The sequence below is a fragment of the Cariama cristata genome, unplaced genomic scaffold, assembly GCF_000690535.1.
Source record: "Cariama cristata isolate BGI_N322 unplaced genomic scaffold, ASM69053v1 scaffold17358, whole genome shotgun sequence".
Lineage (NCBI taxonomy): Eukaryota > Metazoa > Chordata > Aves > Cariamiformes > Cariamidae > Cariama > Cariama cristata.
The window spans coordinates 1-18,288 of record NW_009633101.1 but is presented as its reverse complement, the minus strand read 5'-3'; the positions used below and the strand labels follow the sequence as shown (position 1 = coordinate 18,288).

General features: G+C 42.9%; 1 protein-coding gene across 1 annotated transcript in view; it reads left to right on the top strand.

Annotated features, from left to right (window-relative positions):
- Positions 1 to 11,389, top strand: part of GABRA5 (gamma-aminobutyric acid (GABA) A receptor, alpha 5) — a 55,111-nt gene extending 43,722 nt beyond the window's left edge. Inside the window, exons 6-9 of the mRNA XM_009706629.1 lie at positions 2,362 to 2,505; positions 8,181 to 8,333; positions 9,752 to 9,963; positions 10,865 to 11,389. Coding sequence (XP_009704931.1) covers positions 2,362 to 2,505; positions 8,181 to 8,333; positions 9,752 to 9,963; positions 10,865 to 11,167 — 812 coding nt within the window. The 3' untranslated portion in view covers positions 11,168 to 11,389. The remainder of the gene's footprint in view (positions 1 to 2,361; positions 2,506 to 8,180; positions 8,334 to 9,751; positions 9,964 to 10,864) is intronic.
- Positions 11,390 to 18,288: the final 6,899 nt, after the last annotated feature.

Here is an 18,288-nt window from a genome sequence, read left to right as displayed (position 1 = left end):
AAGAGAAATTCCATCACTTTTTGTGATGCAAATATTTTGAAACAGGGAAGACATTCCTTCTTAGCCTTTCAAAGCAGATCACAAGATGTAATTACAGTAATTTTACTGCACAGCTACAAATACAAGCATGTGAAAGGCGTGTGGGCAGTCCTGCATGGCTGCAGACAAGGGATGGGGGATTTGTAGATCCTCAACTTCCAAACCCTGGATCACCTCCGGCCTGAATACAGTAGCAGCAACTGTCAGATATGTGACAAAAAATATATCATCCTATCATTATCTTTGTAGTGACAATAGTTCATTTTTTTTTCCTCAGGTTATCCATTGTTTAAGTACCCTCCCCCAGTTAGGAAATTGTGTCCTGTTCTTCGTCTGAATCTTCGTGAAACCGTCCTTCAGGCACTGAATTTTTCTTTTGCCAGTAGTACAAGAAATTCACCCTGGTTTTAGGTTTCTGTATGCAAGTATCTATACTCAGTGCTTGAGTCACATCTCAGCTTCTTGTCAGCGAGCTAAATAAGTTGAGCTCCTTAAGCTGCGAATCATGACTTGTTTTCCAGTCCCTGGAGACATCTGTGACCCTCTTTTGAACTCTCTCTCCCTCTCTGTCCTCATTACTTCCATATCTTTTCTGAGGTGTGGACAACAATGTACAAATAGCCATAAACGGTCAGACCAAAGGTGTATCTAGCCTAGCGTGCTGCCTCTGGCAGCGCTTCCCACAGGTGCCACGAGAAGATTAACAACAGTGAAAACAAGGTGCTGCGTTCTTCCCAACACCTCCTCCGGCATCCAAGTGATCTGCACCTCTTTGTGCTACGCACATGTGCTCTCAACCTGAACCAAGATCACTTCCCATTTTCTGCTTTATATTCCTGGTTGTATGGATCCAGGGACCACCTTAGCATATTTCTTGCCATTGCAGTGCCTCAGAAGCTCGCGGTGACACAGTCTGTGAAATTTTTTAAGTCCTCCATGGACCTGCAGCTTTCCAAGACAGCTTACTAGCTCTAGCAAACAAAACTCGCAGTCTGATGGAGCCAGTACACGTGATCCTTCAAGCTAACCTCTTGCCCTTGACTCAAGTCCTTATCTGGAAAGTCACCATGTGTTGCCACCTGCATAGATTGCATTGAACTGGGGTGTGAGTTTTTCCAGAAGGAAACATTCTGCACCTCCACGTTGTAAATTACAGAGTGCACAAGGTGAGGTATTAGTATTTGACTTCAGATTGCTTCCAACTCTACCTACTTTTCATCTCCTATTTGGAGACTAAGCCTTGCCTACTTTCCAGAGATTTCAGTAGAATGGACTCCAGCCTACTGTAACATGCCTGCAGTAACGTTACCTGAAAGCTTTCAATGATCAAAGTGTTCTAAAAAGTGTGAGAGCTACTTAAATTAAATAAAATATATTTAAATGTATAGTCGGCTCCTGGATTTTTTGAGACTATCTGCAGAGAAGGCTTAAAAAATAAAACCAGTGTTGACTGTCTTTCTAAAAGAAAACTGGCATTCCCTCATAGTAGCATAATTACTCTAGGTGTTAGGGCATTAAAAATAACAGCAACGTTATAGAGGAAAGGATGAGTTGGCAGTACTGCCACCACCTTTATTTCCTAGGACTTCCAAATGAATGTGAGAGAAATCTTATCATCACATTCGCATCTCCAAGTGTGCAGGTGTTTCCACACCACCCCCCATTCGCTCTGGTACGCCCAACCCCCCCGACTCCTGCTCTCCTTCATGCAGCCTCACCCCTGAATCGTGTCTCTGCTCCTCAGCATCACAGGCACAAGCAGACACATCCCCGCTTCCTTTATCTACAGCCGTCGCCTGCACGCCAGACCTACCCCGTCATCCACGCGTACGTATCCCAAAGTCAGCGCACACACGCCAGACCCCACACTTGCACACGGTGTCACTCCATATTTTATCCTGGAGATGGGACAAGACAAGAGGGTCCCCATTGTCCAGGCACTTAAGGTGCCCGAGTCCTTTTGAGAGGGGATCTCAGCAAAATGCCTTTTGCAGCTTGCTGGGGTTTAGGAGCTGCCAGCTAGGTGAATATAGGTCTGAGCTGCTCTTCCCAAATCGAGTGGTTGTGATGGATTATATTTATACCTTCACTGTTCCAGTCTTTGACAAACCATCCCACACATCTGTTATATTAGAAGGCTTCAACCTAATATTTTTTGAGCTGGGCATATGGGAACATGATTATATCATCTTTATTTGTTTTTCTCTATTCACTCTCACTCCTCCATTCTTCCCTCTCCCCACTGTTTATCATTCAAGGATCCACTAAAATATTACACAGTGTTTTTTACTCATCACCATCTTTTTCCCCCCTTGTCAACAGATGCTTACCCCAACTCTGAAGTGATCTATGTGTGGACTAATAGCACCACAACGTCTGTGGTGGTGGCCGAAGATGGCTCACGACTTAACCAGTACCACCTGATGGGACAAACTGTAGGAACGGAAAACATCAGTACCAGTACAGGTAGGGAGAATATTTCATCCCATGGTTGCTGATAGCTGGAGCCAGAGAGGAGATCCACAGGCTCCGGTTATTTTGCAAGGAGGCTAGGGAAGTATCTGTGGGACGTGGGCTGCTAGGGAGATCCTCTGCAGGTTCCTGGCTACTTAGCAAAGGCACTGAAACACTGAGAGGGTTGTATGCTGGCCCTTAGGTACGTCGCAAGGCTGTTGCTGAAGATGCATCCAAGCTCCTGCTATTTAACAGGAGCACTGGAGAAGCTGCACGGAGCTTCTTGGCGACCGCCTTTGCTCAGGCTACTCTGCACTATTACTGGCTTATTTCCCTGTGGAAGGAACCACGCCGGGAGGCAAACACCACCCACGCATTTCATCCGTTTCCATCATCGCTTTAAAATTATTTGCTTGATGAAACCACACGGGGGGAGGGAGCAGAGGGCAGGTGGCGGCCGTGGCGTGGTTCTGCAGCATGTCTGGGGGACCATGTGGCCAAAGAGGAGATGCAAACCCCAAGGATTGCCGTTTCCTCCTGGTCTGCAAGTGGAGGTGCCAGATGTGGCAGCATTAGGGAGGCAAAGAAGCTTTAATCCCAGGCCAGGCACCCACGTGAGTCGTGCCCCCCTGCTTCTTACAGCTCCCACGCAAGGACAGCCCTGGGCGCGCATTGGCAGGGGGACTCCCGGGGGGGTCGAGGCCGGGACAGGGGTCACGTGGGCTCAGCAGGATGGGGGCTTAACCAGGTTACACAATGCTCTCGTCTGGAGAGCATTAGTGGCATCCAGCGGGGACGGGGCGGGGGGAAAATAGTCTGACATGAAAGGAAGGGGGATTTACACTGCTGCTGGGTGCGCGGGGCTTGGGGTGGAGAGAGGGGACAGCCTGCAGCAACATGGCTGAGAGCAATTCCCGCTGGCAAAGCACGACAGAATCTTCTGGTGATGTACTGTGTCCCTGGTGAAAAATGAGGGGCTCTGAGCTGAAGGCAGGATTGTAGAGAACAAGTTATAGATTGAGTTAGGAAGCTGCTACTATCTGCAGGAAATTTAGAAGATGTGAAAACAGGTACACGTACACTTGCACACAAAGTTAGCTGGACCGAAACGTGAAGGCGCATAAAGCTTTCTACTCAAACTATCCAAGCACTGCAAATAAAGAGAGGGCAGCTGAGCTTGCCGCTTACTCTCCAAACAGAACACAAAGTGAGGGAAGGTTTGCCTTGGGCACCACAGGGGAACCACTAAACACAACCACCATCTCCATCCTATAGAGCTTCACCCCCTCCCTTGCCCATTTCAGGAGACACAAAGCTGTTGCTAAAGCAAAGATACCCAAAGTCAAGAGGAGCATATAGACAGTCAGAGAAGCCACTGCTGCAGAAAAAGGACAAGTGTACTATCTCCCATTAAAGAGCAAAGATACTTTTTTCCTTACCAGTTTACCATCATAGCTGCGTTGTTTTCTGCAATGAACGGCAGCTCCCCTCTCGCCTTCATTGTTGCCAAGAAAAAGATCCAGAGGATGTACTGAGGCATCTCCTACAAGCTTGTCCTGCTCCTCAGAGCAAGAAAACCCTCCAGCCCAGGCAGTGAGTGCTCCAGTGTGTCAGCTCCAGGCCACGTCCAGTTTGCAGCTTTGCCTGTGGAAGCTCCTTGTACTCCTCAGCCCAAGGAGGACTCTTCAGACAAATCCCAAAGTTTCTGCGCAGTAACCACCTCCCTCCTGTATCTTCAGATTTAGGCTAATAAATGCTAGTTTTCTAACGTCAAGATTTTATATTAATGTCCTGGGTTACATCTGGGCTGGCTGGATTCTGATTGCAGGGTGGATCACAAAGAGCAGGACACAGATTGTAACTGGGGATTAGCAAAATACAAAAATCCGATTTTGCGCAGGGAAAGCATCAGTCAGTGATGGATTTCCTGGACTTCATCAGCCTCGTAGGAGGCCAGTAATCAGGGTTACTTATGAACGGCTGTCTAACGCATTTCTTCCTTCTATTGAATTTTAGAATGTGAAAAAGAAAAAACAAATAGCTGCTGCACAAATCCAAGTGCTTGGATCTTTTGAGGCTTTTTTGATACACAATTCAAACTACACAGCCCTTGCAGTTGCATAGGCAAAATGTTTGTGAATGTCGTAGGACATTTATGCTATCCTTTCTAACAGGCTTTTTTTTTTAAATGGAAATGTTGGACCTACATCAATCCCTTGAGATTCTGCTGATTTTGTAGGCAAGCCGCTAAGTTTGGCTGTCTCCTCAGAAAAAATATCCTGGCATTGCCAATTTACCAACCAGGCTTGAAACTGGGAATGTTTTAGCCATGCCACAGAAAATATCTCTGACGTGTGCCACCTGTTTGGTTGTTTGGGTTTTTTTTTTTTGTGCTAACATCACCAAGTGTCATTCCCCCAAAAGAAGATATTTGACTATTCACACTGCTTCCAACATGCCCAACATCTGTTACGTCCTGGTGGTATGAGCGCTGAAAACAATCAGATACGGGATTTGGATCCAGGTGGATCTTGCTGCTTTCTGCAAATGGTTGCTCAGTTCTGTTCCCCATACCCAGAATCTCTCATCACTAACTTAGCATCTGCAGTGCCACAAAACAAAACCCCACTCTTTTATCTTCTGCCAGCTGGAGCTTGAGCTCTGAAATATCCAAAGCCTAAATAATAAAAGAAACATTCAGCCCTTCATTTTGCACCAAATAATTCTGATTCTTCCTTGAGATGACTTTTTTTACTATAAAAGGACACAGGCTTTTCTCGTGGGCCAAAATATTAACTCTACCCCAGCCAAAACCGGCACAGGATGTCAGCGTGGTCAGGGATGCGGCATCAGAGACCTAATGTCAAGATCTTTCCAGAACAGCTATTGATTAAGATACATCTGAGTCCAGGTATATCCAGTAAACAAACAAGTGTGGGGGCTGGTCCAGCCTCATTAAAATACTCTATTGAATCCCAGCATAATGGCGATAGAAGAATGCATGTAAGATCCTTGAAAATTTGTAAGCGTGATCTCCAGAACTCCATCATCTAGATACCAAAAAAATACTGTAGCAGCTTTTAAAGCATTAAAAAAAACCCTGAAGACCAGCAGCAGCACAGTAGCGTAGCTCTGGGAAGAAATGCAGCCACTCCCACTCTAGGGCTTTTCATTAGTACTGAATTTGTTATTAAAATTTTTTTGTGAAGTGATGAGTGGACCCCATCAGGAAAAAGATTCACTTTTAAGTTCTACATAAACCTAGAACAAAAATTGGCTCTTGCTCAAGAAAGCTTATGGTCTAAGGATAAATGTTGGCCTTACAGAAGTAAAAGGGATCTTTGCCACTCCAACAGAGCCAGGATTTTATCCTATATAAACAAAAGGCCAACTCAGGCAGCTTTTAGTTTTACTTTAAGCAGTGGTCCCAGGGTATTAAAAACCAAGGTGTGGGCTTTTCTTAAGCCCTAAATCTGCTGGAGGAAGCATTCCTAGCATAGGCAGTTTTGAAAGGGAGAGCATGGGAAATCGGAGAAGATATCGATTGGAAGAAGAGCAAGTACAAAATGAAAGTAATATCATTATTTCAGTGAAGACAAAAGCTTTGATAGGTTAAAGAAAATAATAAGGTAAAAATCAGCTGTGGAGGGCCATCAAAATGTAGGCATTCGTTTTCTGCATTTTAAAAAGGAAAAAAAGGCATCCTGTTGCTCTGCTGAAGCTGCCTAGATTTTTTTTTTTTTTATTCCAGTTCTGAAAGCATACTGTCAAAATCAATGATGCACATCGTCACTCCTTAGTGAGCAGAAAAACTGTGACTCAAACACATCCCAGTGCAGTAGCAACTCAGAAACAGATTACAGACAAATAGACCTTGCTGCTCTTGGCATGTTTTATGGGTAATCGCTCCCATATAAAGAGTAAGTGGGATTCCTCCTGAGACGACAGCATGTTCAGCATCCTTGGTTCAAAATTACACTAAAGGGAAGGGAATTAGATGTCGCTTCATAGGGATTTTCTCCCTAGTCTCACAGCATTCCTTGTCCATCTCCACATCCCTCTTCAGGGAACTGTTTCACCAGAAAATCAGATTCCAGAAGAAAGTCACAAAGATTGAGGCAGACTCTCAGGTAATGTATTTCTGTGCTATTCCAGTCCTTCACTCTAAAATCCTCAGCATGGACAAAGTCTGTAAACTTCATCCAGAATAACAGAACTCCTCTAGTATAACATATCAGTGCAGCTATACCTGCAAAAGCCCTTTCGCTGTAGACCTGTTTTCTGCTAATTAGCCATATTGTCACTTAGAAATAATCTGCCCAATCTAACTGCTTAGCAATGCTGGCTGCAGCTCAACTCAGGCTATTCACTCAAGGCAGAATCAGTCTGTTATGCATTTTCCTTTTGTGACTGGTCTATAGAGACTAATGGTCAAGTCTTGCAACAGAGATTACAGCTATATTTGTTTTGTTCTTGGAGGACACTATATATTTCAGAACAGCATTACTCTGATTCATCAGAACCCAGCTGAATGATGCATGCTTTTAAATTAATTTGATATCAATGTGAGTGGAGATCTATTAGGGCTTGAAGGGGTTGGTTGTTTTTTATTCTTACATTTGGTTTTTATTCTTATTTTTCCTGGACAAATAGTGGCCTGTTTTTAGCTAGCAAGGTTTTGGCTTTGGGGAGCAGTTACTATCAATGAATAGCCTTCAGTAACAGCTATATGGTTTTCCAGGAACAGCCTGAAAGAACCAGTTAAGTTTTGATTTTTCTGAAACATTAGGGAAGGTGACAGCTGGTCTGTCAATTTTGGAGTGCATTTTTTTAGGCTTTTATTGAAATTCAGAGGATCTGACAAAAGACAGATTAAGGCGATGCTATGAATTTGGCATATAAAAAAGGCATGGAATTTAGCACTGCTGTGGCAGCTTTCAGTGAATTCTCTGTGCAGGCAGTACAATATTCATTGCACAAGTGAATGGCACAATGTCTGTCCAGAAACAGATTATCTTTCCAAGGGCTAAGGTATACCAAACTAAGAAAACTGCATGCAGTAGGGGAATTTTTTTTTCAGGAGGAGCAATCTCATGGGTTTAGGTACTCAGGTCAATAAGGTATCCCAGGATCCATGTGCAAAGCTGCAGTTTTTGTGGCACTGACGCTGGGACAGGCAGTCCCTAAAGTGCGGTGCAGAAGGAGCATCTGAACCCATTCTCATTCTTGAGAACTGATGGCTTGACCGTAACAGTTGCCCTGATGACATTAAGTGCTGCTGCTAAATCAGGTTCCTAAGAGTAGATGGCCTTAATCGTTACTCCGTTAAGACTGTTTGTAGGACTGAGTAAAAAACTGGCAAGACTGAGACAGTGCCAGCAACCTGGATTTTTTAAGCCTGTGAACATCAAGACATCCCAGGTGCATTAAAGGACTGCAGCTTTTCAGTGCAGTAGTCATCAGTCGTTGTCTTCTGCTGTTGGGGACTGAACGTGAAGACTAGCAGGATCTAGCAGGACATCTGTCTCAAGTCTTGGTTTTCTACAGCGCAGAAATCCAGACACTTTTCGTGCAATAAAGAATGGCTGAATGGTATCCTCAAATGGGGGGTTGGAGCTGGCCTTCTTAAGTCCCTAAATCAGTCAGCCTCTCTTATTTTACCCACATGCACATTTTTTTCCTTCTAGGTGAATATACTATTATGACAGCCCATTTTCATCTGAAAAGAAAAATTGGTTATTTTGTCATCCAGACGTACCTTCCTTGCATTATGACTGTGATCTTATCGCAAGTGTCGTTTTGGCTAAACAGAGAATCTGTCCCTGCTAGGACTGTCTTTGGTGAGTATCCCACCTTCTCCCAGCACACGGGAAGGATTGGTCTGGCTTGTGGAAGTGATTTGTTGTAACAAACCCACAGTACACTAATGCTTATTTCTGCTTGAGGTATTCTAGACGTTCTCTTGTTCTCTTCCAGTTTAAACTCAAAATTCATTTAGAAACACTATCTGGGCTTTTTTGATAAAGTTATGACAGAAATTGCTCACAAATCAATTATATAGGAGGTTAAGGGCAGAAGACAGAAGATTCATGCTAGTGTGATTTGTTCTTTTTTTTTTTTTTCCACACGGGTAAAATACTGGATTATTTAGAACAAAAAAAACCATACATATTATCATATTTAGTGTATACTCTAGCTAAGCATTTGAAACAGATTTCACTTCAAGACATTTTGTTTACCTCTGTTTTAAGATGTTTATCTGGGAAAACCATGTAGAGGTTAATTAGTGACAATTATCTCTATTACCATCAAACAAATTAATATGATTTTGCATTTAGAAAATGTATATTTACTCCAGAAGTTGTCGTGGAAAAGTCCTTCGGGGTCTCTTAAATTACTCGATTTATCACTAGAAGATTGCAGAAAATAAACAGTCTTAAGTGAAGGCTGATGAAATACAAAATCTTCACTAGATGAAAAATGAGGAGAGCAGGAACAGTTTATTGTGTGAAACTTCATTCAGCTGTTCTTAAAAGAGTTGTTCTTCTGTACAAAGCTACTGAAATCAGTCAGCCGCTTTGATCAAAAATCAGTTCAGCAAGCTGTATGGGGAGAATACAGGTACCAGCATCACTTTGCTGACCAGTGGTACGCGTTCTAGGTTTAAAAAGCTGTAACTGAGAGCTGAATTTTGTCCTATTGCAGGCATCTTTCCACAGGTGAAAGTGGTAGCAGCTCTGTCATTTACTGGCCTATGGGAAAGGAGGAGCTACAGTCAAGGAAATCAATAACAGCCAACAATTTCATACATAAAATCTCCATGTAAGAAAATAAAATCAGTAGTCCCACTTTATTCTGACAGTTACTGCTGAACGGTTTGCTTACTGATTTTATAATGTACCGCTTAATGAGGGACACGCCATACATACCTTGCATTAGTGTACAGGGATAAAATACCAGGAAGGTTTTGGTTTATGTAACTGCTGGGTTTGTGTTACCCCTAAAAATACTTATTTAAATACACTATAACTAGAGATAACCAGGACACCACAGAAGTAAACACCTGAGGGTGGACACTTTCATTTTTTCTTGGAGAGCAAAATATCTTACTCTTTTGGACCGTAATACGCAAACACTGGCTGACTTCATGTGGCCTTCTTAGGTATCCTTTTTTAGGGCCTGCTCATAACTCGTGAGGGATCTCGTAAGGGCTACCAAACTGATCTCTGCCTCTTCTTTTTTCTTTTCTTCTTTACAGGAGTAACAACAGTTCTCACCATGACCACCTTAAGTATCAGTGCCCGTAACTCTTTGCCAAAAGTGGCCTACGCTACTGCAATGGACTGGTTTATAGCTGTCTGCTATGCCTTTGTATTTTCTGCATTGATTGAATTTGCAACAGTGAACTATTTCACCAAGAGGAGTTGGGCATGGGATGGCAAAAAAGCCCTGGAAGCTGCAAAAATCAAGGTGCTTACCTTACATTTTTTAAATACCTAGAGTAAAAACCAGGTACTCAGTGTAGTTCAAATAACTGAATGGACAATTCTCAGCTGCTTTGTGAATAAGGTATTTAATTGCCTCGTGACATACTTTCACCTTCCTAGAGGAAAATTTGCAAGGAAATATGCCTCTTCACGGAGATAGCCTACCGGTCTCTACCGTCTGTATGAAGGGGATTGTTTTCAGAAGGATTTAGGGCATTGAGTACACGTGGCATGGGATTTCAGTGACCGAACTTCTGATAATAGCACATATACATGGTGAAACATGTCTCTGCAGAGCACTCCCTGTGCGCTCTCCCAAAAGAATGACAGAGCTCACATTGAGCTCCATAAGTCAGAGTCCCACCACAGTATCCCCAATAAAAAAGAGACAAAAGAGCAGTTATGTGAAAACACAAACTTTTGAGTTTCACACTGAAATGAAAAGTCTGGAATAATGATCTCTTAGAGAGAGCTTGTACCCATAGGCATCCCAAAAGAGCAATAATACGAAGAACGAGCCTTTCACCACGCTCCTTGCTGCAACCAGGGGGTGAGGCTCACGTCTTGGCAGCTGCCCATGGGGCAGCAACCTCCGCAGGTGCAGGACCGCGTTGCCCTGACGAAAGAAGCTGCTAATGCACACGCCAGGTGGGATTCGGGTCCGTCCGGCTGCTCTTAGCTTTCTTTGGCATCAGGGAAAGTTTAACCTGAGTAAGGGCTATAAAATCAAGGCAGAAACAGCTGTTTGGTAGTCAGAGTTGGAATAGCCAGCAGGCATTTGTTACCATGATTCATTACGGTACTTAGATTTTTGGGTTAATATCTTGAGAATGCGTTTCTGCTTTCTGTTACGGCGATCTAATGTTTTGTTCTTTACACTGCAGAAAAAGGAGCGTGAATTGCTGGGAAATAAATCAACTAATACTTACAGCACTGGGAAGATGACCCCTGCACCAAACATGCCAAAGGACTCAGCCCCATCTGTCATCTCAAACACTGCATCTGCTCCAGTGAAGTCTGCAGAAGAAAAGCCTGCTGAAAGCAAAAAGACTTACAACAGCATCAGTAAGATTGACAAAATGTCCCGAATAATTTTTCCAGTGCTGTTTGGAACTTTTAACTTAGTTTACTGGGCCACATATTTGAATAGGGAGCCTGTTATTAAAGGTGCCAATTCTCCAAAATAAACTGAAGGACTCTAAAGCCACATGTGAGCCATACTTACAAAGCAGATGCTACCAAGGAAAATTTGAGATCCAGACAACTTTCTACATTTGGGCAATATTCTTCAGGAAGTTTTTTGCATGTTTAATAATATGTACAAATAATATTGCCTTGATTGTTTCTACATGTAACCTCATGTTTTGGAGACGATTATATTACTTAACAGCAACAGATCTTTATAAGAGATCAGAAGACATTGAACATGGCTTCTTTGCTGCTGAGTATCTTGCATTGATAGTTTACAAATAAAGTAAGTTATATTTTTTAACTGTTGAAGTGTACTACATATCGTGGTTTTTATACTTCAGATGTACAGTCATACAAATATAGGCTTAACCTATATTTTACAGAAGAACTCCACTATTGTCATCTGATAAGTTACTGAGTAACGCCAGTTGTAAATGTGCCGAATTATTAAGTGTAGGGCTATGTTTGAGAACCTTTACTGGTTATAGGTAGTGCATTACTCCACAGATAAAACTGCTCAGCCCAATTTTCATTGGAAGTTAGTACGATGCAGTAAATCCTAATGGGGCTATGTTGATTTTCACTACTTGAGCCTCTAACTTGTAGTGAAGTAACATAGGGAGCAGGATGCTACATCTGTAAATAAAGGTGGTGGAATCTTGCCCTTAAAGGGAGATCTGAAGCTTGTTTGGATTTTGCATTCCAAGGAAATTTCTCGAATGATTCTCAGTATTTATTCCAAAAATTAGAGATGTATTGCATGAAATTAACATAGATTAGGAACATACTCGTGCAAATAACACTTTTAACAAAAGCAGTAGACATTTCTGTTAGGATAAAGTAAATGATGTTTGGACATTTTCCCAAGAAGATGATTGCATTATATCAGCGGAGATTAACAGTAAAGAATTACAGTAATTCTGCAATAATTACTACTTGTTTCCCACAGTGAAAACCAATCAGCCAACACTAAGAAGTATGATCAGAAAAAAAGATGTAGTTCGTGACAGCAAGGTGTTTCAGTGACAATATTGACAGAAAGGTCTTTGTACTGTCCATCTGAAACTTTTCTATAAAACGCCTTGCTGCTGCCAATGTGTTTTGCTTTCACAATGAATGAAAAAATGCAATCTGAGTTTTCAGCTCTTTCCTCCTTGGCATCTTTTCCTTGTTCCAGAAGCTTTTGTAATTTAATCTTAATGTTTAAATAAAAAATGCATTCAACATTTGGTTGCAAAATGTCATTCTTATACTAGTTATCCTTTTAGAGAGAGGAAAAAATCACCACAAAAGCTGGAAGAATTAATTGGAAAGCACACATGCATGCACTCAACCACCTGTGTGTGCATGACGCATCCTCACTGTGGACGGAAAAGGTACATATTGAGTGAAGACAGTGAATCAAGATGTTTCAGAATTAGGTGCTGTCTTACTATGGAGCATCAGCCCCATGTTCTATTTGGGACAGAGAGGCCAGTTCGTGCTTCACTTTGAGGTGAGGGTCTGGTCCAGGACTGGGGAGCTGTCTGGGCTTCTTGTGTTTCTTCTCTTCATCCCCCTCATTCCTAAACATTGCAGAGAAAAAACCTCACACACTTATTCCTTTTTGCAGCTTTTTGTTTGATGCTGTGGAATTAGAAATTGGCAAATACTACATAGCCACGGAGAAGCCACAGGACTGAGTGGGTGACTGGAAGCTGCTAAAGAGAAGCAAGGGGGGGGGCATGCCCATCTATTAGTTACAGATGGCTATCCTGCGCCAAGGTGAGGATTTGGATCTCTGTTTTCATGTAGGCTTCCCATGCAGCTTTGAGCAGCCACATGCCTCCTTGTTTATCATTTCTTTGTTTTTAAAAGTGGGATAATGATATCTGAATACAATGAATCTGGCCCTTTGGGGATCAAAAACAGTGAAAAATTGCAGAGCCTATTGGGACGCAAAACTTTATAAAGTCCCATGGCTATTTCTTTTCTTGCATGTAGGTTATTGCCACAAAAAGACTGGAGCAAACAAGACCTCCTGCTTTCTCGGTGAAGAGCACGTAGCTTTGCCAAGTCCAACAGGGATGCAATGCAGTGAAGCGCATACACATTGTACTGGGTGTCCCCAGTGATTCACTCACTAAGCACCTGCGAAACAGGTAAAAACACTGGGCAACTGGTGGAGGGGAGCAGATCTTTCTACTTATGCCAGATGGACCCTCTCGGTTGCAGCCTCTTCTGCCCTTTCCGATGGCCACAGAGATGTACAATGAATACCGTGCTAGGCTCCTAGAGGCTCAGTATCAGTTGAGGAGAGGTGACCCTGACATGCTGTCAGGGCTAGCAAACATAACAATTCCTCTTAGTTGAGATGTGCAGACCTGGAAAACTTTTCTTCCAAGCGCTTCATATGAGTGCCCATCCCTCCTGTGGCAAGGCAAAGTGGCCTGAAATGAGTGGCCTGGTCGGGTCTTATTAACCACTGAGGGAGACTGCCTGCAGCTCTACAGAGGAGTGTTTGCTCACTGCCCTTGAGTATTTTCCTGTGGTTGATGATGATAGGGCCTGCCATTGACACTCGTGGCAGACTGATGTGTGCCAAGTAACACATCTGGACAAGGCTTCTTGCTAGGAATCAATTTACCAACAGCTTGCTGTTTCTAGTCTCACCAGAATAATAGATGAGATGTGACTCTAGCAACATCAGTGGCACAGCGTAATGCACCAAATTAATCTTCCTCAACTAGGTGTCTGAGGATGATGGGTGGGCTGGTGAGGACCCATCAGGAGACAGTCCACTTGATGATTTGCCCTTTTTTTTGACTCCATGTGTACACATGCTACCATGTTGTTGGCAGGTATGTATCAATACCTATAAGCTCAATTCTCTTCCCAACCATTCTTGCAGCTACAGGTGGCACAGGCTCAAGCTTTTTTATCACACATTATTATTTATGACAATATTTGCAATTGCAAAGTTATTCTTAACAGTTCTTCCCCTCAGATACCAAACATTCAAGTTACATGAAAAACATGGTGAGTTTGGTTTTGGTTTGTTTGTTGGTTTTTTTTTTTTTTTTTAACACAGGAAGATTAAGTGCTTCTAGGGTATTAAACTAAAAACAGTTATTGAACAATGATGTTCCAAAGATGAAGGAACTAGTTGGACAGTCACTGACTGAAACCAGGTTCTGTGGGTTCAAGTTCCATCTGGAGTGTGGGACTTTTGCACAATTCTCTGAATAGATTGAACCTATATCAGGATCCTGAGATGCTAATTGCTAGAAGCTAAAGGAGTACCTGCAAGGAATATCAAATATACATGCCCTTTTCCTCTTATTCTCCCCAAAAAAACTCAGCTTCTGGCCACTTTCAGCCAGACCTTTATCCTGATTGCATACAGCTACTCAGCAAACGTTCTTCTGCAAGCAAAGGCTGGAGCGCAGGAACGCCTAGTCAGACCCTAGGCCACAAAGTGCCTGTGAAAGTGGCACCAGAGTGCATCTGGGACAATACAGAGGCTATGTTTACTACACTGTTGAAAACTATGAACAATCTGCGAACCTCCAGAGGACACCAAGGATTGTAAAAGGATGTCTGAATACACAGGAATCCCAAAACAAGAAAGAGAATCACAAGAAGTTGCTTTTCACCTTCCTCAGACTTCCACAAAAAGCTTCCAGTGTGAGTTTTTTTCACTACATGAACGAGAAACTCAGCATCTTCTCCAGAGCTATTCTGTCTGCCCCAGAGGGTTTTCTGTGCTTTGTTTTATTCACTTACACCCAAGCCTTACTCTCACTCTGAATGGCTCAGCATCATTTTCTGTTCTCCATTGCAAGACTCAGTGCCAGGACCTCTAAACCTGACCTATTGTGCTTACATGGAAAGTCTCCTTGTCTTCACTGAATACAGAACTACCTGCAGACAGTGGAGTTGCATGGTCGCAGGATAGGGCCCTTTGTTTTATTTAAGTAAACAACTTATCAGAGTTTACCCAATGTGTAGAGGACCTGATAATTACCTGCCAAAGGCATATGGCATGACAGACATTCTATACATAAATCGCTTCCAGTTATATTCACTGTCACTTTCTGTGTTTGAAGGTAAAGGCAGAAAATAATGCTTGGAGCTCATTCTGTTATCATGGATTTGCTAAACCAGGTTGAAGTTTCCTGAAGAAACTGTCTGTCTTATGTTTCTCAGAGAATCGCACGCCTTCCTAATCCTTGCTGAGAACTGAAATGACAGAAGAAGCAGCCACGTCACAGTGTGTGCTCTTGCCTAAACAGTAGGTATTGTCCCATAGGTTGGGAGATGCTTCAGCACGCCGGTCGATTCCAGGCTGGAATACTTAACTGCCACTGCCTCACACTACACAACACCTAACAATTTAAATCTCTCTGCTGTCGGTGGATCTGTTTGTGTGGGAGACCATTACTCACTGATGACATCTGAACTGTGGGAGATGGGAGCATTTCCCAGATCCCGGCTCAAAGTAAACACCTTGGCCTTGTCCTGCTCTGGGCTGGGGCGGTATCTGGATGTGCATCAACCTCCTCTGGTTTCCCCTGGAAGGAGTTTCGGCCTTCAGGAGTGGGGTGAGCTGTGTCACTGTCCGCAGTACGGGTGAGTTGGGACCCTGCGGGGCACAGCTAATTCACAGCTTAGTCACCACCAAAGAGAGTAATAAATAGGAATTGCTTGTCATTGGGTTTTTCCGGTATGCTTTCATGAAAAAAAAATATTGAAAAGTGAATTATAACAATTCAGCACTGGAGAGTAAGTGTGTGCAGTTCTACTGCCAAATTTCCTCACTTACACACATTAAGAATGAAAGAACAAGTCAAATACAATGGAAAAGGTCTTTTATTTCTGATGTTTGAGCTGTGCTAGCTTACTCCAACGATGAATTTAGGCAAGAATGTATTTTCTAAGCTTAGCCCTCTTCTGTTATCTTGAATTGTGTTCTGCTTTTTTCTAAATGGAATATGCACTCTGTGGAGTAACTAAACATATTTGTGCAAAACTGAAAGAAATTATTTTATGAAATAATCTTGTCTTTCAAAAATTCTTGCTCAACGTATAAATTAAACCTTCAAGAAAACTGAATGAAACTGCTTTGCTGTTCGGTTTATGCAAACAAGATGAAGGTAGCACTTGCACAGCTATTTGTTTTTTAAATCTGGAGATAATGTTCATTTTAATAAGGATATATTTCCCCTAACACCCTTGCTCCTCAGATTAGAATTGACACTGAAATGTTTAGAGGAACCAAAAATTATTCTAAAGGAGTGTTTGATCAAATTGCTTGAATTCTTTCTGGCTTTTTATGTTTTTATGTCACTACAAACATTTAAATGTGGCCATTGTGTGGTGAAAGTCTCAGATGACATCCTCACCTTACCAATTTTGTGTCTTCCACTATTTTGTTGTGGACATTTTGAGAAAGACAGAAAGTATGGAAGTTGGATTTTATGAAGCCCAAAGGACTTCTGAAGGATCTTCCTAGGATTACCACTAATTTAGACTCAAGTGTAAGTGTCCCATTCTGTACCGCATTATTTGCCTTTTCATTGCCATCCTCAAAAGCAATTATCACTTCTCACAGTCATCATGTCTTAAAAGTTGCTGTTTAAATTGGCCCTGGCTAGAAACAAAGTTAAAAGGAAATTAAGAATGTTGATTGAAGATACCAACTCATTTCAGTTAGATGAATTTGGAGAGTTTTTGAGAAATACCAATAGATTGCAATGCACTGGACCGACAATGATAGGTTGCATTTGTAGGTGGGAAAATTTGATGTACTACACATAGGACAAAAAATACCACATACCTTTTCACACATATGGTAACAAACAGTGGAACCAGCCACGCTCAGCAGTCTTGGCCTCAGTGGATCTGGGCTCAGTTCTTCATTCACCGCAGGCTGGTTTCACTGATATCCTCAGAACAGCTCTGAAGGACAGAGCTGAGGGCACACAGAAAGTGTGTGGACCTCTGAGGTTCAACTTCCTACCTCAAGGCAGATTTAATTATTTGTACAAAGCAGAGTACTTCCAGCGGGAGCGACAGAGACCTTCAGCCAGAATAAACTGGCTCATCTCTGATAACTCTCGAATAAGCCTCCAGCTGCAGGACACCAGCAGTTGTGGGAGACAGGTGTCAGCCCCTTCCCTCTTTGTCTCAGAGCAGGCCCAGTTCCCTCTGGTGCTGCTGGTGGTGTAGGTGGCAGCCTCAGTCACTGGGATGCCAGGAGAACCCCTGGTGAGGGATCTCCTTCAACATTTAATCACATGGAAGTGCGGGTGCCCAATTTCAGGAACCTGTTCAGTGCTAGAAAGGAGGCACCCAGTTCTAGCAAGCGAGACACTTGATCTGTGAGCCCTATTCCCTCCCTCTGCATTTCCTTTCTTATTTATGATAACTAGCTCCCAAACAGCTGCTTTTGGAGGCTCTTACTTCCCTCCCTGCATAAGAAGTACCACAAAGGTATCCCTATGGTATCCCTCAGGCCAAAAAGATAGTCGCCCTCTGTGAAAATGCAATGAAAGGTAAGTTAAAATGTGGATCCATTTTATTGTGCTAGAGAATATAAACATTTTACTATCATTACAGGGTATGATAAAATGTTCTTTTGTTAAAACATGAGCTGGATAATCTCGATCTTTACCTGAATACACAATTTGAAAGGCTCAACAAAGGCAGAGAGTGCACTTAAAAGTAAGAAAAGCATGCGAGTATGAAGAAAAGAGGAGAAGCAGAAATGACCGAGGGATGAGGTATAACAAAGAGCAGTGTTAAAGTATTCCTTTGGCATTAACACAGCCCACAGAGGACAACAGAAAGAAAATCTTAAACATCACCTTTTCTTTTCCTTACAGCCTGAGGAGAAGGAGACAATAATTAATGGACCGTAAAGCTCCACTCGAGCCTCGGGGCTTGCTGTCACACCGCAAGGGAAGCGGGGAGCAGTCAGTCTCAACACCGTGAGCGTTTTCCCGGAGGGCTGTGTCACTCGATGACCACAAACAGCACCGGTAACGGCTCACAGCCACCGAACAGGGGCAACCGAGCGCTCTGCCGCTGGCAGGAGGCGGGCCGGGGGACCACCCGGTCCCGTCCCGTCCCGTCC